General features: G+C 40.5%; 1 protein-coding gene across 4 annotated transcripts in view; it reads left to right on the plus strand.

Annotated features, from left to right (window-relative positions):
- The window catches only part of LOC124280200, a 143,514-nt gene that overhangs the window by 121,290 nt on the left and 4,219 nt on the right, over window positions 1–18,005 (plus strand). For all 4 annotated transcript variants that reach the window (XM_046716094.1, XM_046716097.1, XM_046716093.1 and 1 more), the window contains exons 5-6: window positions 14,807–14,901; window positions 17,258–17,338. In XM_046716094.1, the coding sequence (XP_046572050.1) occupies window positions 14,807–14,901; window positions 17,258–17,338 (176 nt within the window). The remainder of the gene's footprint in view (window positions 1–14,806; window positions 14,902–17,257; window positions 17,339–18,005) is intronic.

Raw genomic sequence — 18,005 nt, forward strand, 5'->3', positions numbered from 1 at the left:
TGCTTGTACTAGCATGTGCTAATGCTATGCCTTTATTCTTTATTCAGCTGATTTTGCAGTTCAACATGGATATCTCCACTATTACACTCTGAGCTGATTCACGGCCAATGATACAAATCAAAGATTTATAACCCCTGTATCACGATATCCGACTCTAGGCTATGTGGCCATGCTACTGAATAAACGATTGATTGATTGATATCACGATACATATATTGCGTTACAAGTTCTAATGGTGAAAAAAAACATGGATAATATGATAGCATATGCAGATTCTTTAGGTTTACCCAGTTGGTTATAAATAGCATCAGGTTCAAACATTGTTGCCATAGTATCATGATACACCCCTGGATGTCAGATATCAGTTTGTCTGGCCTTGACTCAGTCAAGGCTGCTGTCATCTGGATCATTGGTTGTGATGTCTGGCTTGTTTGTTTGGTCCAGACTTGGTACAACCTGCCGTCATCTGGCAACCACTGGTTTGTCTGGTCCAAATCCAGTCATTCACTTTCAGACAACATTTAGAAAGCAACTCTATAATCTAACAGCTCATCTGATGTCTGTCTAAGGTAGATTCCATGATATATCAGCATGATCTGCATACATGGCATTGGAGAAAACAAGTTAATTGAGCACCAAGAGAACCAAGTTCCAGTCTGCAAGGTCAGACCTGTTAGGAGAAAGACACCCACAAGGTTGTATCCTCCTGCCAGTGTTCTCCCATAAGGAAGCAACACTTCAACATCAGCCAGAGCCGATTCGGAACATTAACCACTTCACTTCTGCAATACCAGATTCAAAGACCACACCAAGACCATTTAAAGCCTGATTCAAGAGCTGGAAAGCTGAAAGTGACATAGACTGAACTTTCAACAGAAGCTGATCAGGAACATTAACCCCTTCACTTCAGCCAGGTCCAGTACTGCACCAAGTGGCCATCACGACACCTGATCTGCGTGATGGGAAGGTTAAAGGTGATGTTGACAGTGGTAATCTGTATAACACAGAAGTCAATATATAGCAATCCAAGATGGAGGTGGAGGAGGAGGACAGACTCCTTGACTCCGGCAGACCAATTCTCCATCTGTTGTTCCCACCAGTGAACCTGATCAATTGGGACCAATAGATGCTGCTGCTGCTACTGTCTACTGTTTTCAATTAGACTTTCCAGATTCAGCAGTCCATTATTGCTTTGGTCCAGGAAGGACCATGTCTGTTGGACCCTCGTCTTTGATCCATGCGCATATTTTGAGGTTCCTCTCAAACACTTGCCCTTTTTATGATATTCCATTTAAAGCTGTGAATCTCAAGTATAGAATGTTTGAAGTTAGCCAATTCGAATGGTGGCAGAATTTGCGATTCCCTTGAGACAGCTAGTCTGGAGCCTCATCAGCCTCGGGGGGCTTACTTTCATAGTGAAATAGGCAGCCCTGAAAAGAGTCACACATGCTTCTAATACCTATTGAATAAAAAAATGAAATTAAAAAATGGAAGACTGGATTGAGATGAGTTTAGAATGCTAATGTGTTCCGAGTTGGTAGATTAGTGGATCGGTTTATTGATTGGTTTGTGGTTTGGCAGTTTCAGGATCACCAATGTCATGTTGGCCACAGTAAAAGTGGCTTTTAATCAGCTTTTAGCTGCAGCGTCAGAACTTGATGATCATTTCCAAAAGTTTCATGCATCTTGCAATTTAGAGACATTTAGCAGTTTGTAACCACTTAAGATTTTCTTACATGTATGTGTTTTAGACAGCTGGTTCTGAAGGTCAGTTTTCCAGATTATTATGTCCACTATATTTTCTCGATGTCGCCACCTGGAAGCATGCTAATTGCTCTTCCACTGTCTGTCAGTTAGGCTTTACCTAAGCATCTTATCTCACTGCCATTATTCCCAAACGCTCACTAGAACCTTGTGCTACAAAGTATGGCAGCAGACGACAAGCGACCTTCACCTTGTTGGACCTTCACCAAAATATTGCTGTGTCTCAAAAACAAAATCAAATAGAATTTTTGTATGAATGTTGTCAAATTATGACCAATAACTTTTTCAAAAGAGCAGATCATTGAATTTACTTGTAAGTATATTTCTATTATGTGTGAAGGCTGATGGAGAGTACAAACATGGTAAATCATTTTGTTTATCACCAAAGCTCAATAAGCCGTATGAATTTGTTTATTATTGAAATAACTGTGGAATATCACAACTAAGGTCCAAATGGATGAGAATTGGGTTTTTTCTGATGGCAAACTTGTTAGTGTATCATACAGTAAATTTAACTATCTTGACTAAAGAAGTTTGTTTTTGTATCAGCTCTAGCTAGAGAGGGGCGGTTGGGTAGCCTAGTGGTTAAAGCGTTGGCTCGTCAACGCCGAAGACCCGGGTTCGAATCCCCACATGGGTACAATGTGTGAAGCCCATTTCTGGTGTCCCCTGCCGTGATGTTGCTGGAATATTGCTAAAAGCGGCGTAAAACCAAACTCAGTCAGTCTGGTGTCCCCCGCCGTGATATTGCAGGAATATTGCTAAAAGTGGCATAAAACCCAACTCACTCACTCACTCTAGCTAGAGATATTGTAGACTAACATCTCTGAAATGAACATATTTTACAGAAAATACACAGTTCCTAAATTATCATAAAATATAATGAAAAGGAGTCCAAAGACGTTCTTCATTTTCAGACTGAAACTGTGATAATGTAGACTTGCTACATATTTCAGACTTGCATGGGCTTTCATGGATACATTTGTTCAGGGTCTGCAAAAAAATGTTGTTGAAGTATTTTGCTGGCCTTATGTTCTAAACTCAGGGAGGAAACTGCTTCTTTAACTATCTAGTCTATAGTATCTACCCATGGGGAATTGTAGAATGTACTCTCAGATTCTGGCTGTAGGAGGGAACATTGAGGTATTCATGTTAGAACAGGTCCCTGGCAACTTGTGCTGATGGAAGAATGGTCAGAACTGGTTTGATTGATTGATGGCCTGTGAACATATCCCAATGGCATTGAACATGTACATAATATTCATTGCTCGAATGTCTACTCCTGATTAATTTATATCCTGCATGTTTGGTAAACCAACAGTTTCTGGAGACGTTGGTTTTCAGTGGTGTAGATGCCTGTGGGGTTTATATCCTGCATGTTTAGTAAACCAACAGTTTCTGGAGACGTTGGTTTTCAGTGGTGTAGATGCCTGTGGGGTTTATATACTGCATGTTTAGTAAACCAACAGTTTCTGGAGACGTTGGTTTTCAGTGGTGTAGATGCCTGTGGGGTTTATATCCTGCATGTTTAGTAAACCAACAGTTTCTGGAGACGTTGGTTTTCAGTGGTGTAGATGCCTGTGGGGTTTATATCCTGCATGTTTGGTAAACCAACAGTTTCTGGAGACGTTGGTTTTCAGTGGTGTAGATGCCTGTGGGGTTTATATCTTGCATGTGTGGTAAACCAACATACTTTCTGGAGATACTAGTGTTCAATGCCACATGCATATTAATTAAACAGCAGCTCTACTATCATTGTAGCCTGACTGCAGACTTTGAACCCTGCCCACAAGTTAACCCTTACCTGTTCTAGATATACTCGTGAAGATCCGGGTTAGAAGTGGTCTTCAGTAACCCATACTTGTCATAAGAGGCAACTAACAGCATTGGGTGGCCAGACTCGCTGACTTGGTTGACACGTCATCGTATCCCGATTGCGTAGATCAATGCTCATGCTGTTGATCACTGGATTTTCTGGTTGAGACTCGATTATTTACAGACTGCCACCATATAGCTGGAATATTGCGGACTGTGGTGTTAAACAAACAAACAGCCTGAACAAAAACTGGGAATACTAATAGGAACAATTAACTGATATTTAGGACAGATATTGGGACAAACATCAGCTTGTCAACATAAATCCATGTTTGGTTTTTGACACTGAATTACCTGATATGTACAAGCCTAGTGATAACAGATCCTGGCGTATGTTCATTTTCAAAAGCTGTGTTATCTGTCACAAAGAAAAGGGTATAACCTTTCATTTTAATACATCTTATATATATTTATCATTGTTCATTAGAACTTCTTGACAAAAATGGGTACAATGTGAAGCCCATTTCTGGTGGTCCTTGCCCTGATATTGCTGGAATACTAAAAAGCTGGAATGCTGCTAAAGCAGCGTAAAACTGAACTCACTCATTCACTTGACAAACAAAGCAGAGCATAGTGTAGAGGTTAAAAATGCCGAAGACATGGGTTCAATTTCCCCCATGATAACTGTGAAACATGTCAGGCCAATTTCTGCTGTTCCCGACTGTGACTGGAATATTGCTTAAGATGTAACTCGCACTCCTTACAAAGGCTAATTAATGCTGTTTTACAGGTTTGCCTTATTTCTTCAAAACATACAGCTCAGAATATGTATTTGAAATACTGTATATCACTTTCAGCAGACATTGTATGTCACAGTCCCGAAAGGTGTATATGAAAACATAGCCTCGATACAGTGACATCATAATATCTGCAACAGAAGCCAACTTCCACCGTGAAGTTCCTCGTCAAATAGGCCAGGCTTCCAAACTTTCTTCCCAAAGTAGCATTAATATTCAGACCTCCTCACTGGTCTTATCTGCGATTTGCCATTTTTGGATCAAAAACCTAGCGACCAGCAAAGATCATAATGAATTTACCATCACCAATCCCGGCACATGCATACCTCTTTGGCAAAATATCAACTGGCAGAAGATGTCCTAAAACTCATTTCTATGGCAACAAATTGGTGCGCATGTAAATAAGGATTTGGGTTCTTCTCGAGGCTAGAGTCAGAGCAGACTCTCCTCCATATTGGTTGGACCATCTGAGCTGCTCATAATGTAATGAAGGTGTCTTCTATGAGGAATATCTTTTCTTCCTGCACACAAGGGACTAGAGGTTATATCCATATCATGTTCAATTTGTTCCAGGATGAATGATGCCTGTTGAAAAATGTCACCATCATCGTTGTCCGAGGGTGAATTTTCCTGATTGTTGCGAACACATTTTTGGTATATATAAGTTACATAATGAGATCAGGAGCTTAATTTATTGTTGTAATCTTCAATTATTGTTGCATTAGTGTAGCTGTTTGCGTGACGCGGACAAATTTAGCGAGGGTGTGATGCTGCAGCACATCCATCCAGCTGCTGCTAAACATCTTCCAGACACTAATAACCTTCACATGTTTATTGTCGCAAGTGTTGGAGAATTAACACACTGCTGGCTGGCAGTGGAAGCGAGGCAGATGTATCTTGGAGATTCAAAATTTGCTTGAAAGTGTGTGATAAATTAAATAACATAGAGTGACAACATAATTAATCCATGTTTTATATGTGATGTATGCATGAAAAATATTATTTGGGAGTGCAAATAAATATTTTTTAGATTAGCGTAGGAAATAATTTGTTGTGATGACTTGATGCTCTTATTTATCCATGCTTTTTGATGCGACATTTGTGATAAATATTATTATTAAAGATATTAAGTCATCACTGGACACTATTTCATTAGGTGATCTGAAATATCGTTGACTTGCATTCCAACTTAATGCGTGATGTATGTATTATTGAAACCATTTTGGAGTGTGTTTTAAAAAATATTTGCAACTACTTTTTAAACTCTAATGTATTGTATAAGCTCTTTAGATCTATTAATTGAGAATTTGGACATAAAATATGTTCTGTCATTAAGTGGTTATTCCATGGAAAGGCGAGGGATAAATCCATTACTCAAGGATACTCTTATTATAAGTCATGTTTCAGCCATATTACGGCCTTAAATATTACACTGAATCCGTTCGTTTAATTTTGAAATTAGCCGTAATTATTTTGTGCGATCATCATTTATTTATCCTACATCATAGATAATCAAATCTTCCTCAGGGAACAACTAGCGATGGATCAATCTCAGACTGGCTGATTTTTCACACTTGGATGATGAAAGTGATTATCAAACATTTGCCCGCCCTGAAGAGCGGTAGTTTAATTTGTCCTGCTTGGTAAGGGCCATACATATGCTAAGTGTTGTTGTTGAAATACATTTTCCACTGAATTGAGTGCTTCAAAACCGAAGACGGTTTCAGTACTGTTCATTTACACATCAAATACCATAACAATATTGCAATGATCGATTGCATTTCACAAATTGTCATTCCAAGAATAAAAAAGCACGGCTCCTAAGCTGGAAAATGATAGGTTTAAGTATGATTAAATGATTACACATGTAACTGGAATGGTCCCAGGTTTTTGCCTTACAAGGTTGAGATTTTCACCACTGGCATCCCAAAACCATGATTAGCCTGAAACATCCTTTTGATTTATTGATTCTTCGGAATCCCAGCTAGTCCATTGGCAGTGTAGAAGTCTTTTTGATTGCACTGTTTGGTTGTAGGCTTAAGCCAGTCTCGTCTTTACATGCGTTTCAGTAAACATTGATCAGAGCATTCCCGTTCGTAAATTTCATCTCACAAGCCATTTATGGCTTGTTGGATACGGAGACGTCAATTGGATTCTGATGTGGTATACAAAAAGCGTAAATTTGGGAGAGTACTAATCCCAGCTATACTGATATGTTCTCTGTAGTCACGGATCTCTCGACAAAAGCGTGAATTGACAGTTTGACCGAGGCGTTAATCTCTCCGATCTTGATTTGTTTGCTAGTTTCAGCCTGGTTTGACTCGTGCTTGCACTCTGTACCTAATTCCCATGTGGTCGTAAACGCGTCCCCTAAACGAGGCAATGGAATATTTCTCATAGTCAATCAGTACTAAGACCCGATTCTCCGTCCAATCAAACTGCAATTCATTCTGGGGATCTAAGGGTTCTTGTCAAAGTGGAAGTGCCGAGATGTGCGCACAAACGTCTTGGTTATCACTCCATCACAGTTCAAGAGAGATAACTCTCCCTTTTGTGCCTGGCTTCGCTTGATGTGCATTACCACCTCCACTCGTCAGTAGATTGCATCTATTTCTGATCGAAGGATCATTAGGATGAAATCATCACTGATACTTATCCAATAGTCTCTGTTGATCTGGTTGCCATGGATATGCATTGTGGGCCTTTAGTTAATGCCCAGATGTACAATACTGAATGTTATGACATATTAGCCCTCGTCTGCTGGGCAATAAAACTAGGAAGTACTCATTACCGTTGCAACTGTTAAAGAGGTCCTACATTTGCTGTGTTTTCATGGTGAATTATGTTGATAAATGTGGGATTTATGATGCCATAATGCATGGTTAGTCCCTGATAATGTTGTAGAATCTGTACAAGGGATATTTCCTGGCATTAGAAGAGTGAGTGAGTTAGTTTTACGCCGTTTATATTCCAGCAATAACATGGCGGGGGACACCAGAACTTGACTTCACACATTGATGTGGGGAATCGAACCTGGGTCTTAAGTGTGACAAGCAAACGCTTTAACCACTAGGCTACCCCACCACCACCCTGGCATTAGAAGAAATACATCCAATTGTTATATCAAAAGCAACAGTGAATTTTAGCCAATGGTCGTTTGTCCTTGAAGTCTCAACAGACAGGTCATATTTGTCTGATGGGTCACTGGGAAAACTTAAGAATATGAAAATATCAAGATTTCTTTTGTTTGATGAAGCCTCTGTTTTGTTAGTCATTGGCAACACTACACTGGACCATCAAAGACTTCCCTGAAGTGAATTTAATTCAATTAGCAATGAGCGTACTTTCGAGGGGAAATGGATTTGATCAATACATCTGTCAGTGATGACACCAGGTGTTCGCAAAAGGGGTATGCATGTCCTTCCCTACCAGAAGCACCTGCACACAACTATTTCCATAAAGTGATCACTATACGGCTGAAATAACACTGATGTGACGTTAAAGTTTAACTCACACATAAAACATGTTTCTTGCCTGATGCCATCAGCAGCAGTCCTGTTTTAGATACCACACAATGTTCTAATAATTAATTTATACTGGCCTAATGATGCACGCAGAAATAGTGTTTAGGAAAATAGTTCTCATCCCTCTGCAATAATATTGGTATTTGTTTGGAAAATGGGTTTACCGATTAACAACTGCGACAGTATTTACACTGCGAAACAAATAATCATTGCTCTCTAAGCAGATCTATTTGTGTGAATTATGAAAGCCATCAGAGAATAAGCGAACAAATTACTTTTGTTCCCCTTCACTCACCGCACAAGAGGAAACACTTCTCATTTACACAGCTATCAGTTTTTTAGGATAGTAGGATTAACAATACACTAAGTCCAAGCCAATGTCCTGTACTTTCATTGTTAGTGATAAACTCGATAATAAAAGTCACGTTTTCTAAACAAATAATTCTACGCACGATGTCGTTTACAGTACTAATCCAATGAAATTCCACCAACATGATGGCGGAGCTCTCATTAATAACCTCTGACTAATGAACAGAGTAAGCTCGCGACATAATCCCTGGCCAAATATCTGCTTTGAACGCGGACTGCGTCGTCATGGCAGGAGAGTGCGGAGATTGATCCGAGTGTGTTTTACCCTCCTGTGGCCTGTCATAGCTTATTTGGTCATTATCAAATTTCATGCTGCAAAAAACTATGTGGTCACAGTTTGTCACGCTGCTCAAATGCATAGTCTTGTCCCTAATAACAACGAATTGATCCAAATGCACCAATATTACTGTCAGTAATTACTCGTCGTTGGTGATGTATGGCACTACTGGGGAGGGGGGGGAGGAAAAACTTTTAAGAAAAATTCAATTTTATGTTAGAAAAGTGGTTGTGTCCAAACTATGTAGTGTTAGAAACTGGTCTGCCTCGAGACTTTCAGCTCTAGAGTACAGACAGAGCAAGATATATTTGAAATGTCGAATTCCTTCTTTTGTGCTTCAATTTACTGGTCTGCTTCGACGGTAACTAGCTCAGGAGTACCGTTATTGTATTAAAGGCCTCTTAATCAATGGGTTAGGTTCACACGAGGACTAAAACACATAGATTAACAGAAATCTGGCGCCATCTTGAAAGACTTTTCTCAGCTTCCCTCAGCACCAAGGGATTATGGGAAGTATTCCCTGCTATCTAATTGCTTGTACCAAGTAAACTCTATCACTCACTGGATTAAAACTAGTTTGGAAATTTTGAAGCTTTGAAAAAAAAAAAGGAATATATTCTACTCAAAATTTGCTAAGGACTAGTCATGTTTAAGCAAAAGAGTGGTTCTACGCAAATGTTGAGCTATATGTTATCAAACATGTGGTTATGTTTTTTAAGCAGACGTTCTGGTAGCTATGGAAATGATGGAATGTGCCACTGAATACGGAGTGTAATGGTTGGTTGTCTTTTTGTTTAACACTATATGGCAGCAGTCTGTAAATAATCTGGACCAGACAATCTAGTGATCAACAACATGTGCATCGTTCTATGCAATTGTGATACGATGACATGTGTCAACCAAGCCGAACCCGATCCAGTTGTACGGCTTTAACGACAAGCATGGGTTACTGAAGACCAATTCTAACCCAGATCTTCACTTGTCACAGTGTAATGGTGTTGGGGCACGCACATGGTCATCAGGGTGATATACTAGCTGATAATTTCCAGATTTTATGGAATATTTAAAAGACAAGTGTGAAATTTGTCAAGTACAGGCCGTCATATGTAAGATCCATCATTCACTGAGGATTACCACCTGCATTCAGTGCATTGTCATGTTCTTCTTTGAGTAGGTGGCACTGGGGTAGCCCAGTGGTTAAAGTGTTTGCTCACTGCACCAGAGACTGGGTTTGATTCTTCCCATGGCTAAATTTGTGAAGCCCACTTCTTGTGACATCTATGATAATGCAAAAATGGCCTTAAAACATAAGAGTTAGTCTCTGATATGTGCCTATTAGGGGCACTTTGCAGGGTTACCTCCCTTGCTGTGCAGAGTTACCACTCTAGCTCCCACTGGTGTGGGTACAAAGTTGAGATTTAAGCCTGATTATGATGCTTGATCTCTAAGCACTTTGTCACTGAGCTTTGATCACCATTAAGCCAACACAAGATATACTGCTCAGAATAGAGTGCCTACTAATAACATGTGAAAGACGTCACTGTTTCAGTGGTGTGGGATTGGTCCAGAGTCCATTGCTTAAAGGTCACTATAAAATACAGTAAAGTATACTTATAATGAACATACAGTATAACAAACTTGTTTTTTGCTCCAGCCTCATGCGGGGCGGTGGGGTAGCCTAGTGGTTAAAGCGTTGGTTCGTCACGCTGTAGACCCGGGTTCGAATCCCCACATGGGTACAATGTGTGAAGCCCACTTCTGGTGTCCCCCGCTGTGATGTTGCTGAAATATTGCTAAAAGCGGCGTAAAACCCAACTCCAGTCAGTCAGTCCAGCCACATGCTGTATGTTTAAGTTGAAGTGCACATAAGAAGCTATGATTACCGGTCTCCTCAAATTCATGGTGATCGTAGTTACTCAGGGCTCGATTTTAAGCATTTAGAGTGAGTGAATTTAGTCTTGCAATATTCCAGCAATATCACGGTGGGGGACACCAGAAATGGGCTTCACACGTTGGGACCCATGTGGGGAATCGAACCCGGGTCTTCGGCATCACAAGCGAACGATTTAACCACTAGGCTACCACACTGCCCTTTCAAACATTTAGAACTTTGTGCAACCTGAAACTGCAAAATGCAACCCAGTGGATGTTAATATTTTGCTTTCCAAAGACTTCAGCTGGGATTCTGATGAAGACCTGGCTTGGAGCATTGAGTGTGATGATTACAGTGATGGAATAACTTACTGGTCATGTCATGAAAGTTTTTGAAGCAAGATAAAATGACCTATCAAACCCTGAATAATATTATCATGATGTTCTAAATAAACAACACAATGTAATTATATGTAATTAATGTAACCTGCCTTTTTTTTGTCTGGTGCAACAAGGTTATTACCGGAGGTTGCACCAAGTGCAAGCAGGTTTCATCTCCTTATTTCCGGCCCTGTTACTGTAGCATACTACTGAGTGCAGCATTAATCCATGAACAGAGCTGATATCTTGTTTTAAGTTTTTCCTTTAGTATTTACAAACTGTCATCATATGGCTGGATCATCATATACGTCCTAACTGTGGAACAAGAAGACAAAGTCATCAATATCCCCCGCAATGGCAAAATACTTTTCATGATTATGTCTACGAGTTATGACTATGTCAAATATTTAGGTGTGTATATAGAAAAGTGGAAGGAGAGTATTGAAAGGTTCTTAAAGTTCTGCTCCAGAAAGCAGCACAACCACCAATTTCAATCAACGTCGAACTTGTTGCCATTGAAACGCCAAAAATATTTAATTCAGAATTCCCAAACTACCAAAAGGCACCAGTACACCACCAGATCCATGTATGTGCCAAGTTTGGTGAAGAAATATTGAACGGTTTCAGAGTTCTGCTCGAAAAAGCACTACCATAATTTCAGCAACGCCGAACTTGTTGCCATTGAAACGCCAAAAATATTTAATTCAGAATTCCCAAACTCAGTACACCACCAGATCCATGTGCCAAGTTTTAATACCCCTGCGAAAAAAACGGACGGACGGATGGGGATAACAAAACCCGCTATGGGGATAACAGTACTCATGCTATTGATCAATGGATTGTCTGATACAGACTTGATTACTTACGCCGCCATATAACAGGAATATTGCTGAGTGTGGCAAACAACAAACCAACCAACATATGGCTAGAATGTTGCTTGCTGAGGGAGACAGCAATATTCACTCCACTGGGCATGTTGAGGGATGGCTTTATTAATGTATTGCACCAGATCGTCTCTCCCCTATGACTGGACACAAAGGAGCTGTTCACAGCACAGGATAGTCCACTATTGTCCTGCATCAGTTCATTGCAAGTGGACCAAATTGAATTGACCATAATTAGCCAAAATGTCAGGAGTAGATTGCAAATATTCATCAGCAGACCAAATGAAAGTAATTCTCCATGCGCCATTTCAAGTCTTTTAACATTGCTTCCTTGAGGTCATCCGGTCTGTGAACTTGAACTGATATCATGTATTGTCTTGTTACATCTGACGTTATTAGTTGTCGGTGCACTGGTATTCCCAAGAAAGTGTAAAAAAAAAAAGTGGTCATAGGCATCGACTGATCATGACCTTCACGTTTCATGTTTGTAGGTTCATATGCTGTTCTTTTTTTAGATTGATTGATTGATTAAGCTATTCCAATCAACCAATTGCTTTCTCATTCTTTGATCGACGTTCTAGAAGCTGATGAGTCATTAATAAAGCATACTTTATGGATAACTTTTTGTTTATTGCATAGAGCGACCTTTTGGTGTAGATTCTTACACTGTTTTCAAGTTAAAAGTCTTATGCTGTATTATATTTTTTCATCACATATATTCCTCCTTTCTGATAGTGGGGTAGACTAGTGGTTAAAGTGTTCCCTTGTCATGCCAGCGTCCGCCCGGAGAGCGGAAGGTCGCAGGTTCGATCCCCGACCGCGTCATACCAAAAGACGTTAAAATATGGTACTCATTGGTCCCTGCCTGGCGCTCGGCATTAATGGGTACAACAAGGACTGGTCGGCTCAGAGTCAGTATAATGTGTCTGAGTGGGGTATTCATGCTTCACTGCAGCATGGTATCTCAGTGGGCTAGCACTATAAAACCAGCTTCAGTCTGGGCTAGTACAAGCAGCCGCACATACACATACACACGCATGCACGTCGTCATATGAGCGAAATATTCTCAAGCACGACGATAAACCCAATTTCACCTCACCTTGTCATGCCTGACCAGGGTTTGATTTCTCTGAGTGCAATGTGTGGTGAAAAATCGTTTTTGTTGTCCCCAATGTAAAATTGTTGAAACAGAAGACACGGCTCCACCCACGCAGCTCAAATGTGTAGGACCAGATAGAATCTGGTCCCAAGAGCCTAAAGCATGTGTGGGCAAGTTAGAGGAATATTGTGCAATAGTTGCAGTTCGGTGCACTGCAGCTGTAGACGAGAAGACAATATAGCCTCTTTTGTAACAGAGGTCAATGTTTGCTCGTTGCTTGTGTGTTAATGTTGCAATGTCAGCAAAGAAGGGGAGCCTGTTTCCAGGTGGTCCTTAGTCACAGGGTGGTCCATAGCAGCTCATTGCAGTTCTCTACCTAGTGATTCATACTCAATATTTGATCCATATTTTGTCAGCAATGAAAACAAAATTTGAGAAGTTTGAAGAAATATGTTCTGTGAAGGAAAACTGCATTTGCACATTTGTGAAGGAAAGCTGCATTTGCACATATGTGAAATCATCTTGCATTTTTTGATGTTATGGCATTTTTTAATGCAAAAAGATAACATTTTTATAATATTTTCATAAAACTTTTCAAATAACTTTTATTTTATGTTATGCACAGTTACTTTTTTCCATCAGTATCAGGCCTAGCAAAGAAAACTTTGCCACTGTGCAGAAAAACACAGAAAAGCCCACATTAATCGTGGAAATAGCAACATAAACATAATAGGTCGCCACTGAAACAGTAAAATCGGCAACTTTAAATCACTAAAACTGCATAAAAAAATGAAGAGCCTGCAACTTCGATTTTGCGCATGGGGAAGTCTCGACTGCATGTTGACATTTTCCAGCTTGGTCAAAAGTTACATTTTCTTTTTAAGTATTTCTGTTGTGTTAATTGGCATTTATCATCATGATACTTGTGTGCACACTTGTTTAGTTTACTTTCCATTCATATGAAATGATTGACAGTTATTATTTAGACATATTTAATACTTTTTCTACGCGAGGCGATCCACGGTTGCTCGGAAATTAGAAAGAAGCGCGGATTGTAATGCGCATGCGCAGTAGAGGTCAAAGTTCGTTTATATAAAAATGTTGCAGTTTCACAGTCTTTCGTTGCCGTTTTTACTGTTTCAGTAGCGAGGTATTATGTTTATGTTGCTATTTTCACGATTAATGTGGGCTTTTCTTCGTTTTTCTGCACAGTGGGAAAGTTTACTTTGGTAGGCCTGAGTATAGATCGTTGAATGCAGAATTTCTGTGGAAGATTTTATCACAATATTTGAAAACCTGGAGTCTTCATGAAAACAATGGCTGACATGCAGGCCCAGTTAATTGTTTCACTTACAAAACCTCAATGTGAGAGGGTTTTAGTTTGCCAGCTAAGTTAATCTTTAAACTGAATTGCTGGAAATAATTCATGTGAGGCACATCAAGCAACATTCATACTTATCACCAAATGCATGTACATATTTTAAGGGACCCCTGAAGATGCAGGTTAAAATTTGTCTTCATATACTCATGGTTTGTCAAATGAGATGGGGCAGTCAGGATTACTGACTTGTTTGACACATGTCATCGTATCCCAGTTTTGTAGATCGAATTTCATGATCTCAGTCACTGAATTGTCTGGTCCAGATTTCATTATTTACAGACTGCCGTCATAGGAGGAATATTGCTGAGTGAAACATTAAATATCAAATAAACAGCCAAAAAATCTATTTTAAGTTGTGATCGACTAATGTCAAGATATTTCAGTTTCTCAATGTCAAACGATACCAGGCTTTCACAGATCAACATGGTGATCAACAGCAACTTGTTAATTTATTGAAACCAGCTGAATGTATGTGTATGTTATCCACAAGATGATGTTTATTTTGTGTTTCGAGTGTCATGGTAAACAATAGATTCACCTGACTGATATGAGACTGTATTACTACCATTGCCTGACTGTGATATGAGACTGTATTACTACCATTGCCTGACTGTGATATGAGACTGTATTTCTACCTCTGCAGGTCACGTGGGAGCTGAGACGTTGTGGACCACATTGAGAGGGGAATCAGAGTCAAAACTCCTCAGAGAAGATGGAAGATTTCCTCACGTCCTCAAGGTAATTATCTAAATGTTATAAACATTTATACACTGGCTGTACTCATGACACAGTTTGATATACACATCTAGGGGGAGTGAGTGAGCAAGTAAGGTTATACACCACTTTCTGCAATATTCCAGGAATATCATGACCAGGGACACCAGAAATGGGCTTCACACATTGTACCCATGAGGGAAATCGAACCAGGGTCTGAGGCTTGACAAACGAACACTTTAACCACTAGGCTACCCCACCTCCAATAAAAGCATCTATAGTACGCTTCTGCTCACAATCTTTACTTGTTTAGCATCTCAGCTTAGCCACAGCAGCTCACAAGCTTTTGTGAAGGTTTTAAGTCAGGATCTGTCAATTTGCCCAACACTGAGAATATAGTGTTCAGCACTTGTGTTCATATATATTTTTCTGTGACAAACTATTTAACCTCATCATCACCATGAATAAACTCCACACACAGTAGTGCATGCACTGTGTGGATTCTTGTAGGTGGGAGCTCATTGAGATAACGGCAGCCAGCAGAGGCTGCCTTTCACCAAGGTCGACCTCTGTTCTCAGAGCTGTGTCGGACAACAGCCCCAGGCAGTAATGGAACATTTTTTCAATGAACTTCTAACAAGCAAAACCAGGCGTTCCACAAACCACCACATAAAGTCAATAAACAGAAGCGTTATGAACATCTGGTATGATGTACTAAAATATTTACACATAAGCAATGAAAACACTACACATGAATAACTAAACACGTCTTTCTAAAGATGAACGTGTCAACGAATGTCCAAGCTTATCCTAAGGAAGTTGTGCTCTGAATAGCATTGTAAATCCTTAGGATATTGCCTCCTTCAGAAATCTTGTCAGTTTGCATTTCCGCTACAATGATCAATACTTGTCAGTCAACGTCAGATGTTAAACGATTATCATTGGTTTTTGGAATCCATTCCATCATGAATGATGATGGTGATGATGATTGACCCAGTTTTCTCCCCTTGAGAATTCTCCATCTTTGGGATAACGCCTCCAGCATTGTCTTTTCCAGCAGATCGGTCATTGACCTCGCTGGATTTGGGCCTCGGGAATGAAGAAAGATTATATTTCAGTTCAAATCAAAGAAATTTGGGTCCCTTTTATTGAAAAGAATTGGCAATCCAAAAAGTATTTAATCTGTGGAGTGGAGTGATTCCTGTTTGGAGAATTACAGAACTAATCAATTCCGGTTGAACAGATTTTGTGAGCAGGCTAATACAAATACTGAAGACGAATCACCCTGTCGTCCATTTTCCTGAGTGAAGTATGGGGCTGGTGTAGGGAGTGCCAGTTGCAGACTGCTTAACTCACATCACATCAGGTCTATATCAACAAGGTTCAAGTGTAGTAGTATACAACACTAATGCAGCCAATCATTGTGAAGCAGACTCCCTAGCTGCATCCTACTTCAGGGTAGCTGATCGTAGACTCCCCAACTGCATCTTACTTCAGGGTAGCCAATCATTGTGAAGCAGACGCCCTAACTGCATCCCACTTCAGGGTAGCTGATCGTAGACTCCCCAACTGCATCTTACTTCAGGGTAGCCAATCTGCATCTGCATACTTCAGGGTAGCTGGGACTCCCCAACTGCATCTTACTTCAGGGTAGCCAATCATTGTGAAGCAGCCCTAACTGCATCCCACTTCAAGGTAGCTGCATCCCACTTCAGGGTAGCCAATCATTGTGAAGCAGATCCCATTGCAGGGTAGCCAATCATTGTGAAGCAGGCGCCCTAACTGCATCCCATTGCAGGGTAGCCAATCATTGTGAAAGCTAAGCATCCCACTTCTAACTGCATCCCATTTCAGGGTAGCCAATCATTGTGAAGCAGACGCCCTAACTGCATCCCATTGCAGGGTAGCCAATCATTGTGAAGCAGACGCCCTAACTGCATCCCATTGCAGGGTAGCCAATCTTTGTGAAGCAGACGCCCTAACTGCATCCCACTGCAAGGTGGCCAATCCTTGTGAAGCAGACTCCCTAGCTGCATCCCACTTCAGGGTGGCCAATCCTTGTGAAGCAGACTCCCTAGCTGCATCCCACTTCAGGGTGGCCAATCCTTGAGAAGTAGAAACTTCCCAACTTCATCCACCATATGTGTTTAGCCATCTTTATGCCCCATTGAAAGCATTGCAACTGATATTGTCTACTTTAAAAGATCTATACATGCATGTAATCCTTTAATGTGAAATCAGTGTTAATATTCCGATGCTCCTGTGAGTGCTTATTCTCAGCAAGCCAGTTGTGTAATATTATAATAAAGTGACATTAAGCCGACACCGTTCTCCCGTTCTTGTCTGCATGTTCACTAATGTATGCGTTTTGTGTGTGCAGGATGCGTACAGCGCCTTTGTGCGGGAGTCACTCACCCTGGGCCAGAAGCCAGTAACACGGAACTACACTGCCACGGATGATGTATGTATGCTGTCACTCTACTCTGACCCCCACCAAACTCCCAACTCCTCTAAGCACCATTACAGTGCCCTACCAACCAGCAACCCTCAACCACCCCTGACCCAACTCAAAACTCCACGTATGCTCCCCTACTTGCCAACTCCACGTCCCTCTATGAGCCCCGACCTATGCTCCCCTACTTGCCAACTACACGTCCCTCTATGAGCCCCCACCACTTAAGAATAAAGGAAAAACAAAAGAAGCGATAAAGTGACAAAAAAAGCCCAACAACGTCTTGATTAATTTTTTTGTATTTAATAGGGCACCTCACAAATCATGAATGGGCGTCAAACAGGAGTAGAAATTCATGATGTAAATCAAAGTTAACTTCCTGGTCGAAGTGTTACACAACACATCAGGACATTTCAAGGCAGATATCGTGTGGTCACTGGCCCAGTGGCATAGCCAGTGTTTATTCGGAAAACAAATTTGAATTGACACCTCTTTACTTCAGGTTCTTTTAATATGTCTATGGACATGGCATATATTAACTTCAAGCCGACTAATTGCAAGTCACCCATGAAGCTCCAGGTTAGAATTGGTATTCTGCAACCCATGCTTGTCGTAAACAGCGACAAACAGGATTAGGTGGTCAGGCTCACTGACTTGGTTGACACACGTCATCGTA

The sequence above is a fragment of the Haliotis rubra genome, unplaced genomic scaffold, assembly GCF_003918875.1.
Source record: "Haliotis rubra isolate DU_JTF1 unplaced genomic scaffold, ASM391887v1 Scf262, whole genome shotgun sequence".
Taxonomy (NCBI): Eukaryota; Metazoa; Mollusca; class Gastropoda; order Lepetellida; family Haliotidae; genus Haliotis; species Haliotis rubra.